This window comes from Pseudorca crassidens, chromosome 12, assembly GCF_039906515.1.
Source record: "Pseudorca crassidens isolate mPseCra1 chromosome 12, mPseCra1.hap1, whole genome shotgun sequence".
NCBI classification, from domain to species: domain Eukaryota; kingdom Metazoa; phylum Chordata; class Mammalia; order Artiodactyla; family Delphinidae; genus Pseudorca; species Pseudorca crassidens.
In genome coordinates, this window is record NC_090307.1 from 11,171,165 (window position 1) to 11,197,957 (window position 26,793).

Sequence of the window (26,793 nt, forward strand, 5' to 3'; positions counted from 1 at the left end):
CTAATTTAGATTCTTAAAGCAAAGAAAATATTGCTCCCTTCAGTTTATCACACTTTCTAGTCTTATCGCCTAAAAGGCACTTGCCAAATAACAATAATACATTGGAATTAACAAGATAATATTAGACTATTTTTTTAAGGTCGCTTCAGACATACTTTCCAATGTGCCCCCTTGTCACACACACACAGGCACCTGTTCTTTTCAGTTAAATTCTGAGCCTGTACAAGTTAGCATAACAATGAAAAAGTGTCAGAATATCATTCACACTGGCTGTCTTGTTTTTGCTTGAAAAATTACTCCTGGAATTATACTTTACAGTGCCTGCCAAATCACAGCCTCAAATAACTTCCGTTTTTCTTAAGGGCTAATCCCACTCCTCTGAAACCATTTCAATTACACTCAAAACGTAAACGCTCTTACTCCTTTCTTGCTCTTTTGATTATGACGATGATGTGTCAGCTAACATTACTGCGTTAGCTTTTCTTGCCAAATTTGCATACACTGTGGCATATACACGCAATATATATTAATAATTTAAAAATAACTGACTCTGTATTTAAGATCAAATAAACTATATAGACTAACAAAGTGAATTTCCTTATCTATTAACTGTAATATATATTCCATGTGCCCCCAGCCATCACTGACCAGAAAGAGTTAAGTTGAAGCTTGCTTTTAATCAACTTTAATTAGATCAACTGTAAATAAACCTTCAAATAGTGACTTAGAAACAATTAGGGTAACTAAAACAGTTTGTAAGTCAATAGATGTCAAAATAACATGGGAAATATTGATTAATATTCATAAGTAGTGCTTAACGTCTTTAAAATATTTAAACAAGGTGCTTTTTGCCTCTTGCAATATATCTACCTTTATTTTAAGCTCTTCTAGATTTTATATTTGAATATAATGCTAACAGTCTGTTTGCATGTAAATTTCTTTGGGCCTGTGGGCCGTACCACAAATACCAGTCCTCCCTTGTATAACTACACCGTTTACATGAGAATTGCCAAAGACTGCTCATCATCCAGTGTAGTAAATGTAATTGTGCAAGAAGTTAAAGTAATTTAAACCATTCTCAGAGGGCAGAGTGAAAAGGCAGCTATCATTACCTAAACATTATTATTTCTTATCTGTGTCTAGTAGTTATCTAACCGCAACTGCAGTCAGCCTCAGCTGTGCTTCCTGTCAAGGGAAGAAGTTGACCAGCTTCATCTAGGCCATTGCTTGTACAAAGATCTACTCATGGCCTCCACATAGCCTCTTTTCCTCTTGTCTGCTTCCTCATTTTGGCGTGCAGCTGACTTTGGAATATCGCTTTAACATAGAGATTGTTTTGTGAATCCAGAATTATAATTTAGGCTTGATCTGCAGAAGTCCACTTTCTTTTAAGATTTAGTTTTCATATTCTTTATGCTGACTTAAAATTATGCAAGGATAAACAATCCTGAATAGAGGTCTGGGCCTATTTCCTTGACCTGGACAGTAACAAGTGAAATGCACTTATTTTTTTAAGAAATTAAATTGTCCAAAAATGCATTTCTTAATGTATACCTTGAGTTTCCAGTGGTGCTCCCATAGGGACAAATGGAAAATATGTAAATTTACTGACTTCCCAAACTGTTGTCTGCACTGGGAATTATTAAGCCATTGCTTTCCATAACGAAGTGGGTCCCCTCCCTTTCTCTCTGTAGCTCCAAGGATCTGATACCAGGAAATCACTACCACATGAGTCTTATTTAGTAGTAGGATAGGACGTAAATTCCTTTCATGTCATCATTATTTGATATTCTATTCACTCATAGTATATTTACAACCATCAGGTTTCCTTTTATAAGTAAGCAGCAAAGTGTTGGTAAACATTTCACAACTAGTTCTACGGGGTGGGGGGAGTGTAGTGTTTGGTGATTTCCATGGTGGTCTAAATATTACCACCAAGGCTGACCTACCGAAATGATATCACTAGAAGCAGAGGTGGAAAGACATATGCATAATTGGTACTTAGGAGTTGGTTTGAGCTGGCCCCAGTCCACCACTGAATTTTAGTAACTAGATAATAGGTATTTATTTAAATGCTTTTGGAGGACCTTGTAACAAGCTTTAACATTGATTTTTGTTGATCAACTGTTCTAGTCTCTGGGTTTACAGCAGAGCCTATCTCTCAAGTATCATGTCAGATAAACATATACAGCCTTAGATTTCAAAAGGAAAAAAGAAAACTAAAATAACAAATTCACCACCATTACAAATAAGCTTAGCTAGAGTACTTCATATAAATTCCATCTCTATTAGGGACATTCTTCCAGCCATCTCAAGATTTCTTTTAAATACCATTGAATCAAGTTCAATATTGTTTTGTTATCATTTTCCACACATAAAATAGCAGTTGAATATATGCAAGAATTTCAAATCTTTATTTAAATCTGAATCTTTTTTCCCCAATCTATTACTGGCAAAAACGAAATTAAAAAAAATATATATATATATACATATATAATATATTTAAAAGGAGAGAAAGCAAGGTGAATGATGTGATGTTCCTTTTCTAAAATACATTCAAACTTATATTTATGCAACAATCAGCAGTTTTGATATCATAATCTAAAAGTATTTTATCTTCTTGCAGACAAGGGGATTATTAAAAAACTATTCTCATTAGCTTGCTGATGTAACACCTATATAATTCCTGCACCACACTCTGATTTTATGAAATTGGGTAAGTGTACTATGCTTTACTTTTTTAATTTGAGAAACTTACACGCGACTAAAAGTCATGAACAGTATCATTTACCATTATAAAATTGATTTTTCATATATATATTAATACAGCAAGAAGCATCTAGTCATGAAACAATGTCTATAAAACTTTATTCAAATGAAAGGACTGTTTGCAGATAACCATACTGATTGAACTATTTATTTTGATGGAGCTGAAGGCCACTTTCACATACTTCATTTCTAAAGATGGGCTGCAATTTTACAGAATCCTACAGTTTCTCCTCATGTAATCAAAAGATTGATATTCTTGTTCCAGTGTTCGTCTTTCAGAAAGAAGCACTTTTAGAAACACAGTTTCCTATACAGTGTCCACTATCTGTAGATTTATTAGGAACCCAACAATAAACCCTTTTTTAAAAGGAGAAAAGAAAGAAAAAACTAAATTCATTCTTATGTGAATATATTCACATTAAACTAGTATTAATCTAGAAAATAATGTTAGGTAGAAATATTATTTTAGTCATAAAATTCTTCTTTCTCAAACACATGTGATCACTTAATTTTTCTCCTCACTTTGGCACATCTAAACAGGCATAGAAAGTATACAGTGCTTGGTTAATTCTTGAGGAACATATTTGCATCAGAATTTAATGGTGGGTTTTGAAATTTATAACATTACATTGTTTAAGATATATTCAAAAAATCTGTCCTTTACTCAATATTTTTACAGCAATAGAGGGTGAGGGGAAAACATTCTTGAAAGTCTTTGGAGCATATAGAATTTGACCTTGAAAAATCAATCTTGCATCAAAGAAAATCTCAATTCTCTCTGAAATCTTCCTTCTATAGTACAAATACTTTCTTTCAATGTTTTGTAAATTTTAATGGCTCAGACAAACAACTTATACGTCCTTGTAGCTGTGTTCCTCTCTGAGACGTGAACAGCAACAGGCCTCAATTGCTCTACTATTTTTTTTTTTCCATTTCCATGCTTCATTTCCTCCATGTAGCTCAGACTGGAGAAAAATCAGCATGTTCTGATGAGCTTAATATTCTGAGGCAGGAAGATGGACCTGAATTGAGTGGAGATTGGAGGTCCAAAATAAATATAACACCATGTGTCAAATAAAAAAGAAAACATAGTCTCCTGTACAAATCAGAAGAGATAATAAAAAAATCAACGAATAGACAGCAACTTTTCTTCATACCTACACAAGCATCTCAAAACGACTGCCAACTTTAAGAATGATTTACCTTTTGCTTATTTGGAACATTTCAGAATTTATTTGCTAAACAATGGTTTATGTTGCCTTAAAACAAATTTTATTGGCTTGTATTGGAGGATTGGGGAGGATTTTCTAAGAATATTTATATTGCTAAATAAAATGTATTTGCTAACTGACAGCAATAAAATTCTGCTGGATGCTCTAATCTAGCAAGCTGAAAGCATCACTGTAAATTAAATTTGTCCCAAGTTTTGATATGCAAGAAGTTCCAGGACTTTTCAATCCTGGCATATCATGTTTTATTCCCCTCCCTGCCAGTACCGTGAAGGTATGTACAGGACACCCTGGCAACACTGACAACACAGGGCACTACTTACAGAGGTTAGGTGCCTTTGCAGGTATCTGAGAGTTGCTATCTATTCACAAACCACTGAGCATTTCTTTTTATCAAAAAGCCTTCAAATGCTCAGTCTGTGGTCAGTGCAGTCCCTTGGATAAGTCTAATGAAGATATGCTTCACCAAGGCAGAACCCTAAACGGTTAAAAATGGAGAGATATTTACAACCATTTCCTCTAGCAAGTGGAGTTCTTGTTTTCTGTATGTAGTGGTGTTTTGTTTTGTTTTTTGCTTTTACTTTTTCTTCAGTACATTTCAAACTAACGTTCCAGGGCTATGAGTACAGACTCTCCGGGCCAGTTCCGTACATGTCTGCGAGTCGTTTAAAACGCGGTCCCCAGTCACTAAGGTAGTCGTAATTCTGATCAGAGTTTGAGCTGATGGAATCTAGCGAGCTGAGCGATTCAGCCACCGAGCCATTTCCTTCGAAGGCGTATGTCTGCAAGGAATCGTAAGGCGGGGCGCAGGGGTCAATGTCGGCTTCCTTCAGTCTTTCCCAAATAAATTCCCGGAAAATGACATTATCTGGGATGCTTTTAAAAGTCGGTCGACTCAAGAACTGAATTTCTGGAGTCACATCTCTCCGGGTCTTGGTGTCTCTGAGGACGTTGAGGTTTCTGAGCGCGGCCATGTCAAAGGCTTCTGTGTCTTCCTCCCCCCCACCCTCGTCATCGTATCTAACGATGTTTTCTCTGATATCTCTCTCTTCGTCGAAAATAAGGGGCTCTTTTTTCCTTCTTCTCATAGTGACGATCAGGAGGATCAACACTGAAACAAGGAGACAGCAAAGGGAAAGTTTCAGTAAACTCGCCGGCCGCTCCCTCCCCCTGGCGAAATTACGCCTCTGATGTTGATTTTTGATTTTTCTGCCCTTTAAAGGGAAATGAATAGGGCCGCCTACTTCCATGGGAATTCACAGCAGTACATGTGCTAAAACTGCTTAAAGCGTCTTTAAAATAGAACACTTTTTATACATCAAGAAACCCTTTTCCACACCTGTTCAGAATTGATGTCTCCCTCTTGAACGTAACCCCCAAAGCATTTGACAGAGCAAATGGAAGGGCCAGGGGAGGATAAATAATTTCAAAGCCATGAAACACCAAGGGATTTTTTTGTTGAACTCCTTAATTGCTGGAAAGGCAAAGTGACATTCATAAATGTTTGGGGGTCTAATTTAACAACTGCAATTTCAGAAGGAAATGGATTATAGCATTTGGCTTGGTTCTTTGGAGAAATGCCTAGTACTTGTCTATGAAACTCAGCTGTTAAATAAAATCCAGCATGTTCAGACCATATACAAACATTAAAACCTTCTTTGTAATAGAGTCCCACTTTCAGTATGAAACACTGAACTTGGTTTTTATGTATTATACCTAGAGAGAGAGTACAGGTTGTGAGATTTTAGCAGTAGCCAAAGTCTGATTGAAGAAATCAATCATCCCTTTAACATTAGGAATTTTCTTTCCTTTATCAAAATTAATAAATGATAAAGCACGTTTGCACTGGAAAGCAGAGAACAACTACACTGGCTACTCTAAACAAACTGAATATACTTTTGTGCCTTTTAATAAGGACAGCTGTCCCTCTGTATCTGCAGGTTCCACATCCAAAGATTCAAGCAACCCCGGGCTGAAACTATTTTCTTTTTTTAATTCCAGGAAGTTTCAAAAAGCAAAACTTGGATTTGCTTTACATAGGCTACTATTTTAGATAACATTTACATTGAATTTACAACTATTTATATAGCATTTACATTGTACTGGGTATTATAAGTAACCTAGAGATGATTTAAAACATAGGGGAGGATGTGCATAGGTTATATGCAAATACTATGCCACTTTTATACAAAGGACTTGAGCGTCCTTGGAGTGCGGTATATCGGAGTTCCTGGAACCAATTCCCTACAGATAGAGCTGGGTGACTGTACACTAATAAGAAGGTGACTACTCTGCTCTATGAGTGACTGAATGCTTGCCGAATTGGGAACACATTAGATTTCATGGCCTGTTGAATCAAGTCAAAATGAAGTAGAAAGTATTCTTGAATTTTGGAATTCAAAAATATATGTTAGTGAATTATCTTTAATGATCTGTCTACAAGTAAGTTATCTTCTTAATAATTTTTAATCACAATATTTTTTTTCCTGCAAGGTCTAGGAGGCCCAAAATATACACTAAGTGGATTATTGTTTGGGGTACGTTACTCTCAGCATAGTTTTAAAAAGGACTTTGAAATATTTATATTTAAAATACCTTTTAAGTTATTTCTTTGGCATTAAGAATAATTTGAGAATAAAAACATAAAACTAAGACATCAAGGTAATTCAGAGTAATTAAATGTAACGACTAGGGGTGAAGCATATTTCAGCCTTCAACTCAGTCTGCTTTAAAAAACCAAAACTCTAAGGATTTATTTAACGAAAATGATTTTATTATCAATGAAAAGTATATGCTTTCTTAAGTATGTGTCTATTTGTTCTCTATCATCAACAGGAATATGACTGACAAAGATATTTTTATGGGAGATCTTTGGAAATAGTGGGAAATCAATTGTTTACTGGGGCACTATTTCATTTCCTTTCCTATTTGACCCTGGCCTATTGCTCCCCCATAAGCTTTATCCACAGCCTACAATTTAGAAACTGAGATACATTTCTGAACTTTCTGGCCACCTTCTCATGTTGCTATGGCACATAAGTGCTTAATTCTCTTTTCTTGATATTATTTACTACATTTAAATGTTATCAACTGGCTTCATCAGAGTAGGAAACGTAGTTCAAAAGCCAATGCTTTTGAAATGAATGAAATACCATTCATTTCCTGTCTGTTCCCATAAATATTCTGCCATGCGTCTGCCCTCCCTGCTAAGTGTATTCCCAACCCTGTCCCTTTTGGTCTTCTGAAAATTAGCATTTCTACCACCCCTAAAGCCTTTTAGTTTTCAAGCTCCATGCTAGAATGTTACAACAAAGACATGTTTACAAGATTAATATGTTTCTGTTCTAACATTCTGGTATTTAACTTTGCTGTCAAGAAGGCCTTGGATAAAAGTCCAGTCTTTCCAAATATTAGCTGTGTGATCTTGGGCAAGTAACTTGAACTGCACGTAGCCATATGTGACAATTATAGCCAAGTTCAGGGCTCACGGGGTGGAAAAGAGATTGGGGAGTAATGTCGGTAGAAGTAAACAGAATGCCAGGCACTTGCCAGTGTGCAACAGAGATGTTTTCATTGTTATCCTCCGACCCACCAAGAATGTTAACTCAAAATTCTGTGAACACAGCAAGTGAAGACACTGTGTTTCTCCTTTGACCAAGGAAAAACAATGAACGAAGTTAGGTAACAAGCAAAGTAGAAGGTGTATGAAGTATGCATCAGGGCTTGTGCACTAAAGATTAAACTGGAGAGAGAGAGAAGGCAGTAAGGTGGAAAATGATGGTCTGTACACAGGACGTATCATGTGACCCTCACAGCCGTTCTCTGGGGTAGGTAATTTCCCATTCAGTGGTTGTCTCAGACATGTGAAACAATCTGTCTGTGGTCAGTGTATTGATAGTAACTCAGGGTAAGGTGTACTCCTGTCTTCAAAGCTTTTGCACTTTCTATCACACTGTGGGCTTAGACCTTCCACAGAAGGTACAAGATACAAGCCGAGAACTCAGGTGACAATTGCTAGCTTGGAGGAAGACACATCAGGAAATCTGAATAAAAGAATTTTAGATTTATATACTTTAGTTTCTGAAACTTTTTACATAGTCTCCCAGAAATAAGTGATTGCAACAGAAAGGTGGACCAAGAAAGACTTCTCGTTAAGAAATCAAACCGAGTAAGACATGGAATGGAGAGGTAGCAGGGAGAGAATCGTGATGGGTGGGCAGGTGGAGGTAGGTGAAGATGAGAAATCTGTTACACATATTGGAGGGCAAAACTGAGGGGGAGCAAATGTCCAATTGAGTACAAAAATCGGATGGAAGAAGTGAATGGGCACAAGAGTAATGAGGGTATGAAGAAGAGAAGAATTATGTAAGAATTAGATGCCCTTTTCATTTAAGTCAGTGTCTAAGAATGCAAAACATTTCCAAGTTCTCAATTTTCTTTCCTTCTTATAATTACAATGGATCTTATCATAGATATCTATATCTCACAATTATTACATTCTATTGTAAGTGTATTTTCACGCCACCAATAATACAGTTGCCTTTTGACCCTCAATTATAGTGTTTAGTAAAAGTGAAATGTGAGAACCCAGGGGTGCGTCAGCCCATGGGTTCAATGCCCATTAAGCATATTAATATCTTATGGCGTTTGTCTTATTTTCCAGTCTTGCCTGAAGCTGAGGAAAAATGTGAAGTGTTTTAGAAGGTTAGACAATTTAACATTTCAGTGACTTGGGAGAATATTAATTTCTAACTGCTTGAGCACGCTATAAAAAATAAATTTTAACCTTTACATGGAACAAGTATTAACTGTTCTTCAGAGGTTATGGAGATAATTGCTGTATTAAAAGGAGTACTTTCTGCCTAAGTAAGCACAAGATTATATATTTTAAGAGGTTTTATCATACATCTTTTCTATCATCTGGACTATCTTCTGAGTGGAGACAGGAGGAAAGGTTTAGGTCTAGTTGAAGTCTAGACATGTACTTGAATCGTGCTGGTTTGTGAATTTATATATCTATTTCACAATGATGTGCTAACCATTTTATGCATTTGGTATAGTGATATGATGGTGCACATAGCAGTAGACGTGACACATTTCCTCATGGAAGCTACAATTAAATGGGGTGGACAGATATTCATCACACAAGAGAACTGTATGTAAAAGTAGAACAGTGACAATTATTCCTGAAGAGGGAGGTATGATCTTTTAAGGCTATGTATTAGGGGAAACAGGTTAGGGGAGGCCTTAAGGCAGAGTAACCGAAGGCTGAGGGTGGAGATGTGATATGGAAGAATATTCTCGGCACAGTCAACCAGTGAGCAAAGGTGTGAGGCCAACGTGTGAGGCCAACGTGTGGGTGGAGAGCAAAGAAAGAAACAGGAGGGAAGCCAGGAGACACAGGCACCAGCCAGGCCCTGCCGGCCCACGAGCCAACTAGCGTGAAGGAGGGCACAATATGATCAGGTGTATTTTTTGAAAAAAATCATTCTGATTAGACTAAGGAAGTAGGGAAGAGTAGATGTGAGAAAAGAAGTTAGAATGCATAATGTTGACCTAATTTCTGATTTTAGAATTCAGTTTCCTAATATCCGATGCAACATTCTCCAAGCATTCCAGTATGTAGGAAGTAAGTGCTGGGCGCTGACAAAATATAACGAGAGGTTCCCCGCATCCAAGTAGCTCACTGTGTAGGCTATATTTACACAGATAAATAGAGTTCAAGTCGTCATGCAGTTCGTTGTAAGAAGGTACAGACATGCATGGGTGCAAAGCACACAGACCAGGAGAGCACCAGTCTCCCAAACCCGAGAGAAACAGAACGGAAGATGGAGAAAAATTTAGAAGTTGATACTATAAGTTAGTGAACTCCTTTATTCTAACCTTCACTGTGGTGTGTGTCAGATACATATGCAGACAGTTAGCCTGGAACATGCTTTTTACTGAATCACCTTGGCAGTATTTTAGTCTTATTTTCCTAACCCACTTCCCAGCGGCTAACGGTAGAATTATTTACCCAGAACTAAATAGAATTCTGCAAATATAATCTGATCACCACAAAATGCTGCCAACTTCTAAATGAGGCTACTTATGTTAAAGAACAACTTCTTCCATTCATGTATTAACAAACATATTTCAAATCCTGAGTCTGGGGTTCATTTTAAACCACTCAGTCATGTATACTACCATCAGGCCAGTTTTCCCCATCCTTAAAAATCTGTAAAAGGTTTTTGTTTTCATTTGCAAGACTATATGTAAACCTGTTAAATATCAGTTTCTTAAGATTAACCCATTGTTTATAGACTTCTTCCAAAAGGTTAGTGCCTGAATTTCATTTAATTCAACAGTATTTTTACTGAGCACAGACCTTCTAAAACTGTAAGCCCCATAAGGGCAGTGATCTTATTCTGCACAGATATATCTAGAGCACAAAAAACAGTATCTGATACTAAGATTTCAATAAATATTTGTTAAATTGACAAAGTACGGGCAAGCTACTATGGAGATATGCAGATAGCTCTTGCCATTAAGTTCAGTATTTTATATAAGAAAAAATTTATTATATAATGCAACTATATAGCATTATAACATACACTAAGAAAATATGTATAGGAAGGTACAGCCAGGATGCTCAGAGAATGCAGACAAGATGACACTAAGGTAAGACTTGAAGAATGAGCCAGCCTTCACCAAGAAACTTATAAACATTCAGAATTTCTTACTAGTCATAAAATACTTGTCTAAATCTTCACTATTCAACATGGTAGCCATGAGCCACAAGCGGTGAACAAGCATTTGAAATGTGGCTATTGCTAGTTAAAATGTGAATTGAGATGTGCTCTAAGTGTAAAATGTCCATGTGATGTTGAAGACTTAATTGTTAAGTAAAATATATTAATAATTTTATTGATACATGTTAAAATTACGGTAGTTTATACTACATTAAATTAAATATATTATTAGCATTTATTTCACTTTTTAAAAAGTTTTTGCTAATGGGGTTCCTTGAAAAATTTTAATTACATGTGTTTCACACTTGTGAATCACGATGTATTTCTTTTGGACAGTTGATCTAAACAAAAGATTTGGGAATACTAGAAAACTCTTAACTGCATATGGTCTTAAGGTATACTCCTCTTATAGTAGGAGATTTTATTGCCAAATGACATATTGAATGGTGAAAATTATTATACTACAATTATTATTTATTTATTAGGTGTAACTGAAAACTGACCTAAATGAAAAATTGCTAGCACAATCAGACTACAAGTTCAGTAATGTTTTATAATTATCCACATCAATGGGCAAGTAAACTTAGCTTTTAAATAACTTCTACTTCCCCCTGCCTGTTTCCTCCTCTCCAAAATGGAAATAATAGTACTTACTTCAAAGAAAATGTCTCACAGTAACTTTACAAAGATTGCGTTTATATTTGTATAGTACTTAAATAGTGCTATACATAGTAAGCACTATGTGATTTTGTTAAAATTTTTGTTTTTCTAAATTTCTGTAATAAATTCTTACACAGTTCAGTCCCTATCTTTGTGGTCTTGCTAAAATTTGAGTCATATAAGTGGTGCACAGAAAGAAACATACATTTTACCATTCGTACACGTGTGATTTTGATAACCCTCAGTTAATTTAGTTAATGTGTTTGGTATCTACTCTCTTCCATTTATTGGGTGGTATAATAATGAATAATAGAGATACCAGGCCTATTCATGAGGGGCTTAAAATACGTAACAAAGGTAGTAAAATAAGCAGTAGAGTGTGAAAAGTACTATTCACTGATTCCCCAAAATATTTTTCCTCCTGGGTGCCCTATGCTAGGCCTTGAAAATATAATGGTTTTAAAAAGATATTAAGGTCATTACTCTCAAGGTGCTTTTATATTTGAGCAAGGTAAACATTTACTAATTGTGATATGTGCTACAAAGGAAACACACAGGTTCATGATAAAGACTCATGGGCATGAGGAACACCTAATTTAATCAGTGGGTGAGGACATTTCCTCTTTGAAGGTAATACTGAGCTGGGGCATAAAGAATAGTATGAGACCAACAGGTGAAGGGAAGCAGAAAGAAGGTTTCAGGGACATGGGGGCATGTTTGAATCTCATGAAAAAAACAGGCCATGTGGCTCTTCCTACTGGGAGAGTGAAGGCTCAGATAGCCTGATGCCATCAAGAGGTGAGCAGGTGTCAGAATGTGCCTTGCTTTGTGGGCTGTGAGGAACATCTGGATTTCGTGTAAGTATGTGTGACACTTCTGAAATGCTTCAAGCAAAGAAATTATGTTTTAAAAAGTGAAATGATAGGAAAAATACAGGGGTACTAGTGCATTCGCGCTGTGATCACAGATGGATGTCACTGGAAATGACATCTAAGCAAAAGATTTAAAGGATGAGAGAAGTCAACTTATCATTTTGTCTGGATTTATGTGCTGTGTAATCAGATAGATCCCCAGTAACAGAGGGCCAAGCTTTGAATGTGCACTTATGAACCCACTCTATTATTTGTAGTCACAAAGAATAAAGATTTGTAATTAATAAAATTCAAGTATATGACTGAGATAAATTAGATATCAAATATAGCATTTTTAACTGAAATTTAAACTGAATTTTAAAGTATCCTTAGTCTCAACTGCAATAATTTTTCTCTCTTATCTTTTTTTCTTGAGCCCATGTATAACTCCAGGGCTATTAATCTGAAAATATAATCTAAATGCTTTTAACCTGTGCCATATCAATTTTCCAGAAAAATTAGAGAAATAGGCTGGATCTCAAAAGGCCTAAAACTGTAGAATGTTATGGGAAAATTCAGGTCCACTACTTATGGATAAATAACAAAAATGTAATGTTCTTCTCTACTACTGAGTACATCTAAACATTCATGGATACATTCAGTATGCCTGTATCATATGCCTTCTCTATTTCACATCTGCATTTTATGAGATGCTATGTATACAATGATGAAATAATGCTTGGTCATTGCCTCCAAAAGCAGGAGTCCACCAGAGGAGATAGACAAAGAGACAAACCAATCAGCCCATGAACGATGCTCTAAGACGGTTTTATACAAGGTGTTATGCAGCCCCTAGGAACAGTACCCAGCTTGGACTCAGAAGCAAAGGAAGTAAGTCTTGACTACAAAAAAAGAGTTACTATTTGTGGATTCTGGGGAGAGGTATTCCAGGAAGAAGGAGCAAAGCATATAAGAAGAGGTAAAACAAAGCAAGATGAGTCTGAGAAAGTGCAACTCTGCAATTTAACTAAAGTACACTGTGAGTGGAGAGAGAAAAGGCTGAACTGGGAGGGAGCATTTAGGTCATAGACAGAACGTGATTCTAGTCTGTAGACAATGGCGAGACACAGAGAAGGTGACTCTAGTCTGTAGACAATGGCAAGACACAGAAATCTTATTTTAGGCTGAGCACGCTGCAATCACATTTGCTTTTAAAAAGCTTACTCTCTCTGTGGTCCTGGATTGGAGCTGACAGAGACTGGGGAAATTACCATAATTCAGGGGCAGAAAGATGGACCATGGACAAAATCAGGTGCAACATCAAGGGAGAGAAAGACAGATTCAAGAACCAAAGTAAAATTAACAGCACTTAGGGACTGATTGGCTATGGAGGATGGAACAGACAGAAGAGTGAAGGCTGACTGATTACACCCAAAAAACACTTAAGTAGGCACTAAATCAAGGTAAGAGATAGGAATGTAGGACGATTGTTCAGTGTATGATAATTTCAGATTTCTCATGTCAGCAGTCCACCAGAACAATGACTGTACCTATCTAGATCTGCCGTTTAAGATCCAAACCAGAGATTTGCAAAACATATGCATATATGAGATACTATTTTTCATGTCTCAAGACAGGAAGAAGTTTAATCACAACTGAAATTGATCCTTCCTTTTCCCAGAACAAGTATCACAAAATTCCTCTCCATTAAATATGTGAGTTAGAATGATTTCATTTAAGGCTCATGTGAGACAGAAAAACTGACCTAAGTACGATGAATATTTTATGCCCAAAGGCAACTGGTATATTTTGGTTGTAATGAAGCATAATCTCATCTTTAACATACTCCCAACCTTGAGAGAACATGTTTAGAATTGTGTAAGTGGAGGACATTTTAAATTAGACACTCAGAGTTCACCAAAGACGTCCTAAAGTCACTATGTGAAACAAAGATGGAGTTGCCCTATCCACAGATCTACAGGTGCTTCCAGAGACACACAGGTCTTTCAGATTAGAAAATACATAGGGAAAAATACCTTATAAAGGACATCCAGAAGGCAGTCTGGGCTGTGTTTGGGTCCTGGGTCTGACACCTTATAACATTGTACATGTCTCCGCTAATACACAGTTCTCTCATACAAAAAGTAGGAATAGCAATAACAATACTTAATAATACCTGCTTAGGAAATATGAGAATTAAATTAGGCAACACTTGTAAAGCACTTAGTATGAACTTGTTCAGTGTAATTCATTGTTTAGAATAAAAGAAACACATCTGCTATGATAAATTAGCAACTATAGTCTGCCTGTTATTACCACTAGGACTGCTATGTCAAATATGTTCTTTCATTACAGATTACGATGGGGATTTATCTTTTACATATTGCCCTCATTATTTTCTCTGCAATTTAACATTTTTTGCTTAAGTAACACTGTCACTTACAAAACCAGGAAAATAGTTTCCTGTTGAACCAAATCATGAAGGGTCTCCACAGTTAAGAGCAGAGCAAATACCGTTTAGGTCTTGGTAGATCAGGGAAGAAAAGTGAAAAGGTGCATGACAGCTAAACATCCAGCTGGCTACCCTGGACACACTGGAACTGGAAAAGCTTGAATTCCATGTAGTAGACAGTGGTTTCCACAAATGCCTTCTCAAACCTGGAGGTGGGCCAGTCTAATTAATCCCCACTGTGTCTGAAGAGCTAGAGGGGATGTTATAGGACTTCAATTACTTGGACCTAAAGGTTGAAATAGGGAAAGAACAAAACTTAATATATAGTCAATTCAGTGGCAGTTTTAGTGAACAGGAAAAAGCTCCTCTGTACAGACTAACAGAAAGAAACTAGCTGTAATATTCTCTGAATAGATGTGCAATATTTAACATTGACACCATACATTAAAACAAAACAACTGAAATACTTTCCAGTTATTTCTGGAAAAACCACTGAAGTAATTATTTAAGGTCAGTCATTCATAGATTTTGGGTTTTATTTTTTAAGTGCTTTCAGCCTGGTAGGAAAAAAACTGGGTATATCAACAATTACAAATTTTACTATGACAGGACTTCCCTGGTGGTCCAGTGGTTATGACTCGATGCTTCCAATGCAGGAGACATGGGTTCGGTCCCTGGTCAGGGAACTAAGATCCCATATGTTGTGAGGCATGGCTAAAAAAATAAATTTAAAAAATTTTTAAAAATTATGTGAAAATGCATAATGAAATTTTTGTTGGAGTAAAATAGTTATTCAAGCCTTAGATTACTAAACTATCTTGCCATATATTGATGACATTTTTCTACATGAAAAATAATTGCGGCATCTGCTTGATAATTTTATCATGCACTTTGAATATGAAAATAACATCTCCCGTTCAAGTGTACTCAGTGTAAATAAAGGAAACCTCATGTTCTGATTTTTGGATCATCTCAGAGAATTCAGGTGCAAATAAATTATAGAGGATGACAGCAAGAGTGAGAAGGAGAGAGAAATCAGAAAAGAATTCACCCATAAACTTAGAAGAATACAAATACAGGTGAAGACCGACAAATCCAATTTCACTTCAAATCTTGAGGGAAAAAAAAAGAACTACATGTGAACAGCTTTTAAAAAAATACTTGCAAGGTGTATTTCTTTTAGTTTAATCCAAAAGCAGTGATTGAGAAAAGGAGACCTAGAATCTGATGACTTAACAGCCACTAAATTATACCTCTTTTTCCTCCTCTGCAAAGGGCTGGAAATGATTTCTGTGATGCCTCCCAGTAATATTCTGAAACCTTCAGTACACCCCCTTCTATGTTACAAGTAGCTTTAATTTATCACATCAGTGGAACACAAACTTGGCATGTAGTGAAGCATGCTTTTTTTAGGCGTCTAAAGTGCAGATGTGTCCCCAGTTTCACTCTTGAACTTGATCCTCAAATTCTCCCCTCTTCACCTTGCTTTTTTCTAACAATATTTGTTCGGAACCCTGAAAAGGAATGAGTTACAAACACTGGTGCCTAGTGTCTAGAAAGGAGGTGTTGTAAAAAATGAGTCATTTGTGCATCAGAAGTCAGGTTCATACCAGGCTGTGCATCCCATCTGCACCCCTGAGTACTGGCTCTGGCACCTGTCATAAAAACCCAGAGCCTATAACAGAAGAGACAGAAGCAAAAGAGTAAAAGGTCCTGGTTATCTGCTCTAAAAAGTTAATCAGGTGGCAAGATACTCTTTCTGAACTGAAATGCTAATATTTGAACATACAGATTACTAGGCAGAATCCTTACTGGGAAGAGGCAGAATCCTTACTGGGAAGAGGAAGCTGTAGACAGAAGCATTGGGATCCAAACTGTGTTTCAGTACAACAGGCTCTGTTTTGACTTGTTGTTCTTGTAGAAACTTTAAAAAAAATGAATAAACTATGGAACATAAACATTTGATTTTTAGAAGTGCAAGAGGCGTTCCTCAACTAGTGTCTCTATAAGGAAAATGCTCAAATTTAACCAAAAGACTAGTCCTACTTAAAATCCCCCAAACCTATGACTTTACCCTGAAATGTATGTATGTATGTACACACACACTCATATCTATCATATGCAAGAATGAAGTCTAATACAACTATTTCACTTACTTTCAGTAACAGCTACATAATTATTTTAAATGAATTAGAATCACCAAGAAATATAAATTGCAAGGAATGCCTAAGTCACAGATGAAAGTATTTTCTAAAATGAAGTAGGCTTCATTAGAGGGACACCCTTTAAAAACAAAAAAGTTAACTGCTGTGCATGATTAAATTCTAGGTAATACAATTTTATCTTACTCCTTTGAAATCAGGTATAATCTAAACTGTCTGTGATAAGCTAGTCAAGTTCAAAAGGAGTCATCCACACATCATCTACCTATGTCCTTTTCGGACATAGGGCCAGTACCAGTCCCTCCCCCTAGGAAGTCTGCACAAGTCCCTGGACCATCCTCACCCACCAGGGGGCAGACACCAGAAGTAAAAGGAACTATTAATACAAACCTGCAGCCTGCGGAAAGGAGACCACAAACACATAAAACATTAAAACAACATTAAACACACCAACATTCACATTATAGAGATCCCAGAAGTAGAAGAGAAAGGGCCTGAGAAAATATTTGAAGAGATTATAGCTGAAAACTTCCCTAATATGAGAAAGGAAACACTCAAGTTCAGGAAGCACAGAGAGTCCCATATGGGATAAACCCAAGGAGTAACATGCCAAGACACACATTAATCAAATTGACAAAAATTAAATACAAAGAAAAAATATTAAAAGCAGCAAGGGAAAAGCAACATACAAAGGAATCCCTATAAGGTTATCAGCTGATTTCTCAGCAGAAACTCTGCAGGCCAGAAGGGAGTGGCATGATATATTTAAAGTGATGAAAGGGAAAAACCTACAACGAAGAATGCTATATACCCAGCAAGGCTCTCATTCAGATGCAACAGAGAAATCAAAATTTTTACAGACAAGCAAAAGCTAAGATAATTCAGCACCACCAAACCAGCTTTACAACAAACACTAAAGGAACTTCTCTAGGCAGGAAAGAAAAAAAAAATGTGGCCACAACTAGAAACAAGAAAATCACAAATGGGAAAGCTCACCACTAAAGGCAAACGTACAGTAAAAGTAGGAAATCATCTACACACAAATATGTTATCAAGACCAGCAACCATGAGAAGAGGAGGGTACAAATACAGGAAATGGGAAATGCATTTGAAATTAAGAGACCAGAAACTTGAAACCTCCTCTCTCTCTCTCTATATATATATATATACACACACATACATACATATATATATAACTATATCAAAACCTCATAAGAACTGCAAACCAAAAACAAGATACACACGAAAAAGAAAAAGGAATCCAAACACAATGCTAAAGATAGTCATCAAAGCACAAAAGAGAACAAAAGAATGAAACAAAAAAGACCTAAAAAAAAATTCCAAAACAATTAACACATGGCAATAAGAACATACATATCAAGAATTACCTTAAATGTAAATGGATTAAATATTCCAACCAAAAGACAGACTGGTTGAATGGATAGAAAAATAAGATCTGTACATATGCTGTCTACAAGAGACCCACTTCACATCTAGGAACACATACATACTGAAAATGAGGGTATGGAAAAAGGCATTTCATGCAAATGGAAATCAAAAGAAAGCTGGTATAGCAATACTCAGACAAAATAGACTTTAAAGACTTACAAGAGACAAGGAAGGACACTACATAACGATCAAGGGATCAATCCTAGATGAAGATATAACAATTGTAAATATATATGCACCCAACATAGGAGCACCTCAATATACAAGGCAAATTCTGACAGCCATAAAAGGGGAAACCGACAGGAACACAATAATGGTGGGGGACTTTAATACACCACTTACACCAATGGACAGATTGTTCAGACAGAAAATCAGTAAGGAAACACAGGCCTTAAATGACACATTAGACCAGATGGACCTAATTGATATTTATAGGACATTCCATCAAAAAGCAGCAGAATACACTTTCTTCTCAAGATGGACCACATCTTGGGCCACAAATCAAGCCTCAGTAAATTTAAGAAAACTGAAATCATCTTTTCAAACAACAATGCTATAAGATTATAAATTTACAGGAAAAAAACCCTAAAAAACACAGACATGTGGAGGCTAAACAATATGTTACTAAACAACCAATGGATCACTGAAGAAATCAGGAAATAAAAAAAAAATACCTAGAGAGAAATGACAACAAAAACATGACGATCTAAAACTTATGGGACACAGCAAAAGCAGTACTAAGAGGGAAGTTTATAGCAATAAAATCTTACCCTCAGGAAACAAGAAAAATCTCAAACCTAACCTTACACCTAAAGCAACTAGAGAAAGAACAAACAAAATCTAAAGTTAGTAGAAGGAAACAAAACATAAAGATCAGAGCAGCACAGGGAACTCTATATTCTGTAATAACCTTTATGGGAAAAGAATCAAAAAATGAAAAAAAATCTCCATTCTTTTATATATATATAATAAAACAGATTCACCTTGCTGTACACCTGAAACTAACAACTATATACCAATAAAATTAAAAACCAAACAGAAAACACCACAAAGAAAAATCTTTATCTTCTCATCTAGGTTATCCAGCTACTGTAAAATACACAACTTACCTCTTATTAATATTTTTTGAAACCTGATAGAGAAATAATAAGCACTTTGCAATGGTTCCATATTTTTCAACTTACTTAGTCCCTTATACTCTAATTAGACTTTAATTGGGAATTTTTTGCCATTTCTAATGAATTTCTAAAAGTTTTGGCGATCTATGTGAAGCTATATGAAAAAAAGTTTATTTCCTTCTAGATTTATTTGGCTAGCTGAAGTTATAGAAGATAATAGCTTCCATTTTTATGAGATCATTTACACAGTGTATTAGTGAGTATGTCTTAGCTTGGTTAATAGGTTGAGAACTTGCTTCATTGATAACACTTAAAATTTACTCAATGTTCACTAGATGGTTGGCACATGAATTATCTCATTTAATTTTCACAACAAGCTTATGCGTCTAGTTCTATTCTTTTCCCCTTTGAGATTAAGAAGCTAGCCTTAGAAGAAGTAATGTTTTCCTGGTGAAGAGCTAGTACATATTGGAGGCAGTCATAAAAGCTAGGTTTTATCGAACTCCATAAATCTTGTTTTTAAACATTATACAGTTATGACTCCCATTGCTAAATTCTGCATTTACAAAAATATAAGTGAATTTACAAATTATATTAAACCCCAAGAAAACACAGAGTACAGGCTCAGATGCAAAATTAAATGCTTACTGTCCTTGCTGTAGGAAGGTACACTTTGCCCTCACAGAATGTAAAGGAATAAACCCATTACCCAATGCCCATGTTGGATACCTCCCAATTTTTAAAAGGATGCTGCATAATCTCTTATAAAACTGCAATTCTAATATGAGTTATAAATCTAACCTAACCACATAACAAAGTAATCATGGAAAAGTATAATTAAATGTAAATTCTTCTTGGGAAATTCTGCCCTGCTGAAATTTCAAACCTTTTAAGATTCGCAAATAATTATAAAACCCACCTTAAATCTTAAGAGAGGTAGGATGTAAAGCCATCATTTCTTTTTTTTTAAGCCCCCATATTCATTGGTCTTTTTTCATTATGTATTTCAAACACACAGGCAAGAATAGAGACTAATATAAAGAGTGTTCATGTCTTAAGGAATTAAATATCATAGATTCCACCCAAGGCCATTATTTCTAAAATAAGCATATTATCAAAGCAACATAGAAAAAATTCTCTTTACTCTAATACAGTTCCCGGAATTCTAAAGCAAACAGCTGGGAGATATAGTAAGTGTTTTAAAAATCTTGAAAAAATTCAATTTTAAACATAAGCCATTTATCTTCACTTTTTAAAAAAATGAAATTGATAATTTTTCTGAGTTATCACTGGAAAGTGTGGCCAGTGATCATAGATTGCTCTGTGACCCAAATACCATGGATTAGAATATCTGCATATGTTCTCAAAAGGTATGAAGAGGAAAAGAAAAAAGTTCTGACCTATGGTGGTGTGACTGCTCTTACAGAGCAAGCATTGCAAACAGTACCTACCCAGTAACGTCAGGACACAGGCCAGTATTGCGATCAGGGCTCCCGTGCTGAGGCCAGCAGGGAGGACGTAGGCCTCGGCGTTGCAGGTCTGGGCTACCCCATCTGCATCACAGTCACAGACACGGATGGTGAGGGTGTTGGTGCTGCTAAGTGAAGGTGATCCACTGTCCACGATGAAGACTGGCAGATAATAAACAGATTGCTCCTGTCTCCGGAAGCCATTTCTCCTGGTGAGAATTGAGGCTGTGTTGTCTAGAGTAAAGAAAGCAAATGCATGGAACACAAGATTTCTGATGGACTCTGTCCCACCAAACTTTAAGGACCTAAATGTAAGGCCAGAAACTATCAAACTCTTAGAGGAAAACACAGGCAGAACCCTCTATGACATAAATCACAGCAAGATCCTTCTTGACCCACCTCCTAGAGAAATGGAAATAAAAACAAAAATAAACAAATGGGACCTAATGAAACTTAAAAGCTTTTGCACAGCAAAGGAAACCATAAACAAGACGAAAAGACAACTTTCAGAATGGGAGAAAATATTTGCAAATGAAGCAATGAAGGATTAATCTCCAAAATTTACAAGCAGCTCATGCAGCTCAGTATCAAAAAACAACCCAATCCAAAAATGGGCAGAAGACCTAAATAGACATTTCTCCAAAGAAGATATACAGATTGCCAACAGACACATGAAAGAATGCTCAACATCATTAATCATTAGAGAAATGCAAATCAAAACTACAATGAGGTATCACCTCACACCAGTTAGAATAGGCATCATCAGAAAATCTACAAACAATGCTGGAGAGGGTGTGGAGAAAAGGGAACCCTCTTGCACTGTTGGTGGGAATGTAAATTGATACAGCCACTATGGAGAACAGTATGGAGGTTCCTTAAAAAATAAAAATAGAACTACCATACGACCCTGCAGTCCCACTACTGGGCATATACCCTGAGGAAAACAGAATTTAAAAAGAGTCATGTACCAAAATGTTCATTGCAGCACTATTTACAATAGCCAGAACATGGAAGCAACCTAAGTGTCCACTGACAGATGAATGGATAAAGATGTAGCACATATATACAATGGAATATTACTCAGCCATAAAAAGAAACGAAATTGAGTTATTTGTAGTGAGGTGGATGGACCTAGAGACTGGCATACAGAGTGAAGTAAGTCAGAAAGAGAAAAACAAATACTGTATACTAACACATATATATGGAATCTAAAAAAAAAAAAAAAAATGGTTCTAAAGAACCTAGCCAGGACAGGAATAAAGACACAGATGTAGAGGTGGACTTGAGGACACAGGGAGGGAGAAGGGTAAGCTGGGACGAAGTGAGAGTGGCATGTACATATATACATGACCAAACGTAAAAGATAGCTAGTGGGAAGCAGCCACATAGCACAGGGAGATCAGCTCGGTGCTTTGTGACCACCTAGAGGGGTGGGATAGGGAGGGTGGGAGGGAGACGCAAGAGGGAGGGGATATGGGGATATATGTGTATGTATAGCTGATGCACTTTGTTATACAGCAGAAACTAACACACCATTGTAAAGCAATTATACTCCAATAAAGACGTTAAAAAAATAAATTAATTCATTTAAAAAAACTTTATCTGACTTAAGTCACTCTCCTTAGCTTCTTTTGACAGAGAGCTGTATTTCCAAATATTGGTTCATGTGAATACATTTTAATACATTTATGTCATGCTATATGGTTATATCCAAAGAAACAGTTATAAAGTAAAACTGAATGGGGAAATGTTTATACATCATTTATTACATTACCTGCAACTCTGTAAAAATTACATATACCTTTTTACTAATCTTAACATTTCAAACCATATGCTTATAAAGAAGATAATAAAAATTAACAGGTTAAGTATTTTTGCATCATCATCAGATAGCATAGGTGAAATTTCCAATCCATCTTTTCTTGGACAAGTTCCAAGCCCAATATAGAAGTAAGTAAAATAAGCCACTCTAGTTTTAATTAAAATGAATATGCATAGATAGTCAAAAGAGGAATTATTGGGTAATTTTTAAAAATCTGTACTGGTACATAGGGTTACCAAAACACCATGTATATAAACATTTTGTCAGTGATAAAATAGGTCATTAGTGTTTAATTTATAATATATTCAATATTCTGTTTCATCTAACCTATTATGGTAATTATGAAACTTAACAGTGATCAGTAAGTCTGTATGACACAACTGTGATTTCTATATCAGAAATAGATTTCTTAATCTGCTAACAATTTGTCCAGTTAACTTGTCTTAATTAATTAATAATGGAATTTATGTGATTTTAAACTTTAGAGCAATTAATGAAAATATAATGGAAAAGAAGGAACACCAGGACCATAGTTTTACCCAGTGTGCTTTATCCAGTGACATGAAAGAATGAACAATACTCTAATGAAAGAGCAAGCTGAAATCTGTTCTGTCTCGAACAGCACAGAACAGCAAGCGCACATGAGACTGGAATTATAAAATGTAGTAGGAAGAAAAGTGTTTGTTTTTCAGATTCCAGCTGGTAGGTTTTTATGTAAACAAATCTTTTATTTTAAAATGTATGAATTCAAGAGTGTTCGTTGAAAAACTACACATGGAGTTGTTGAAGCATATTGTCTTGAGTACGTTTCTGTACCCTTGACACACCCCTAGTCTTTGCCTTACAACCATTCAGATGTTATACATATTTATGATTTGATACACAAAGTTTTTTCAGAGTTGTTGATTTGTAACCTAACATGCCTGACATCAAATCTCACACACACACACACACACACACACACACACACACACACACACACGACACGTTGAGGAGCACATGCTAAAATGCCCAATATCTGATGTATATGATTTTTAAATTTACAGCAATGTTCCCATGTTGAGGAACATAATGTTCACAAAAGAGATCATAAAATTCATCATGTTCTGTATGTGCTTCCTAAAATGGAAGTCAACGGATGAACTGACGTTCTTTCTTCCTATTCCTTATGTTTTCCTCCAAGATTCCCACAGATGAGGGAGCTCTAGGCTTGCCCTTGGGGAAATCTTTCAACTGTGTGGCTGTGTCAATGTCCTGGAAATCCAGCCATTTTAGTTCCTGTGCTGTCCTACAATCATGGTGGTACTGGATGATAACAAATGGGGGAAACGTTCAGACCCTTCTTGGGAAAATCATAAACTCCCCTCTCTGCATTTGTGCTGGATGAATGCAAATGCTGAGAATTGTCCTTTCCAACTATGATTAAGTCAGAGGGTTTGGGATTACCCACACAGAGAATGTGCTTCCTTTTATGTTACTACAGGAAAAAGACAGTATCCTCATTTAGCAGAGAGTGGGATCAGAAACATGTATTATTTTCAGATTGAATTTCTGAGGCCAAAGTTGAATTTCCTGCAGTAAAATAAGTGGTGACTTCAGGCAAAAGCATTATAATGTCCATCTCCTGAAAGCAAGTATTTTTAGAGAAGCCAGACTTAACTAACAAATTTCTACATTTTGTTTATCTGAAAGCTGAGTAACACATTCAAACTTGAAGAATTACATTTCCTATATTGTTGGGGTATAATCCTTTCTCTATACAGAGAGAGAGAGAGAGAGAGAGAGAGAGAGAAATGTATTCAAAATTAGACGATAGCAAGTTCTCATGCTTCCTTTGAAAGTTTTTACAATTATCTATATACTGTCTCTATGTCTAGAAGTATATATATATGTTTATATAATTGAGCAAAACCAGAATCTACCTATAGGTATTTGTAATAATGTTTCTATAATGACATTTATAAAACTGATTAAGAGTGTTTATCTTTGAAGCAGAGAAACAGGATTTGGGAGGATAGGGAATTCTTCTTTTGTAATTTTATATTTCTTTGCATAAAGAGTATATTTGTTATTTGCATGGATTACTTTCATTTTTATGTTAAAAATAAAACGATAACTGATGTTGGCATTGAAATATTAAGTCAAAGTTGATTTAGGTTGAAATGGGTTGTCCAATTATTTTCCTAACCTCTCGGGTTATGCCTAGGTAGTATAATCCTTGTTAAGGCATTTAGCTGGTCCTCAACCATCCATAGATACTCTGCATAAAGAGCTTGGTACACAAGTAAGGAAGCAAATGTCTAGAAGAAAAGACAAAGAGAGATGGATCTGGCTTCCCCCCTTCTTTGGATTTAGGCCATGATTTAAGTAGCAGTTCCTTCTTCATGACAGCAAATCCATAGATAAAAATTACTTAAGGGGCTCACCGCCCTTTAATTAATGTCCTCGCTGGTATGAAGAAAACAAAAATTACATTATCAGCATTCCTGAGTGAGAAAAAGTACTTGCTTAGAAAGCTTCTACCTGTTGCCTCCTCTGACGAAAAAAATTATACCTTACCTTTGTTATCTTTCAGTGAGAAGTTGTGGTTATTCGTTGCATCCATTGTTAAGCTGAAATAAAACTGGTGTCCATTGGATGGCTCATCCTTATCGACAGCACTGATTTTCTGGATAACCTAGGAACAGAGAATGTAAAACTTGAAAGCATGGTGTGCTCGGCTGTTTTGTGAGGCAGGACAGAGCAACTTTACACAGATGATAAATACCATCTTCCTGACTGAGCTGTGGGAGGAGAGGGGGCAGGTGGCGGTGTCAGGTGTACTAATATGAACCCAATCTAAAAAGGGCTCTGAAAATCAATCATGTCCTTTTCAAAATTCATATTTGAATTTACTTTTGTGAACCTCAGAAATAAGCTGTACCAACTGATTACACCATGTCAGTAAACATCACAGGACACTGAGAATGTGGATGAGTGGACCAAACCACAAGATTACACCACACTTAATTCTTACAACTTCAAGGTACCTAAGCCCCGCTGTGTAATGTGGGAAGCGGCCCAATCGAGCTTAACATGCCGTAACATGCTGTATTTCTCCTTAAAAAAGCCTAAGCCCTTAACCGTTTAGCACGGCTTTTACAACGTTTACCTTTTCTTCCAGAGGAATTTTCATCATCCCAATTAAAGAGAATTTGAAAGTTCCTTTAATATTAGTTTATGCTACACATCAAAGCGTGAGTTTTGCTGAAACATGCTGATTACATTTTATCTTAAAGCTGGTAGGATTTCAAAGGCAACCGCCGCTGGGCATCTTTAACGGAATCGCGAACGAGGAGCGTGGCGTTCTGGAGACTCTCACCTGGCCTGGCTGGGCATTTTCACACACGGTGGTTTCATAGTCCATGGCAAATTCAGGGGCGTTGTCATTGATGTCAAGTATAGTGATGGCCACGTAGCCTCTTCCTATCTGAGATGGATTCTCTAATAAACGGGAAAACGTTTTATCATTTACAGGCACACCTCGTTCTATTGCACTTCACTTGAATGCGCTTTGCAGATACTGTGTGTTTTACAAATTGAAGGTTTGTGGTAACCCTTCATCGAGCAAGTCAATTGGTCCCATTTTTCCAATAACACTTGCTCACCTTGTGTCTCTGTCACATTTTGGTAATTCTCATAATATTTCAAACTTCATTATTATTATCATATGTGTTATGGTGATCTGTGATCATGATCTTTGATGTTCCTAATGTTCCTACTATAACTTGCTGAAGGATCACACGACAGTTAGCATTTTTTGGCAATAAAGTCTTTTTTAAATAAAGTGTAAACATTTTTTTTAAGACATAATGCTATTTATTATATACTTAACCAATTACAGTATAGTATAAACACAACTTTCATATGCACTGAGAAACCAAAACATCTGTGTGACTCCTTCATTGTGATATTCACTTTACTGTGGTGCCCGGAACCGAACCCACAATATCTCCACGGTCTGCTTGTGCTCAGAGTAAAGCTATTACTCCAACCTCATCTTACTTAGGAAACTCATATTTAAAACGATTAGAATCAACCA

General features: G+C 36.2%; 1 protein-coding gene across 4 annotated transcripts in view; it reads right to left on the reverse strand.

Moving 5' to 3' along the window:
- Positions 1-2,395: 2,395 nt before the first annotated feature.
- Positions 2,396-26,793, reverse strand: part of CDH7 (cadherin 7) — a 188,720-nt gene continuing 164,322 nt past the window's right edge. For all 4 annotated transcript variants that reach the window (XM_067698880.1, XM_067698881.1, XM_067698879.1 and 1 more), the window contains 4 exons: positions 26,074-26,195; positions 25,272-25,389; positions 20,873-21,124; positions 2,396-5,109 (listed from right to left, as the gene is read on the reverse strand). In XM_067698880.1, the coding sequence (XP_067554981.1) occupies positions 4,616-5,109; positions 20,873-21,124; positions 25,272-25,389; positions 26,074-26,195 (986 nt within the window). In that variant the 3' untranslated portion in view covers positions 2,396-4,615. The remainder of the gene's footprint in view (positions 5,110-20,872; positions 21,125-25,271; positions 25,390-26,073; positions 26,196-26,793) is intronic.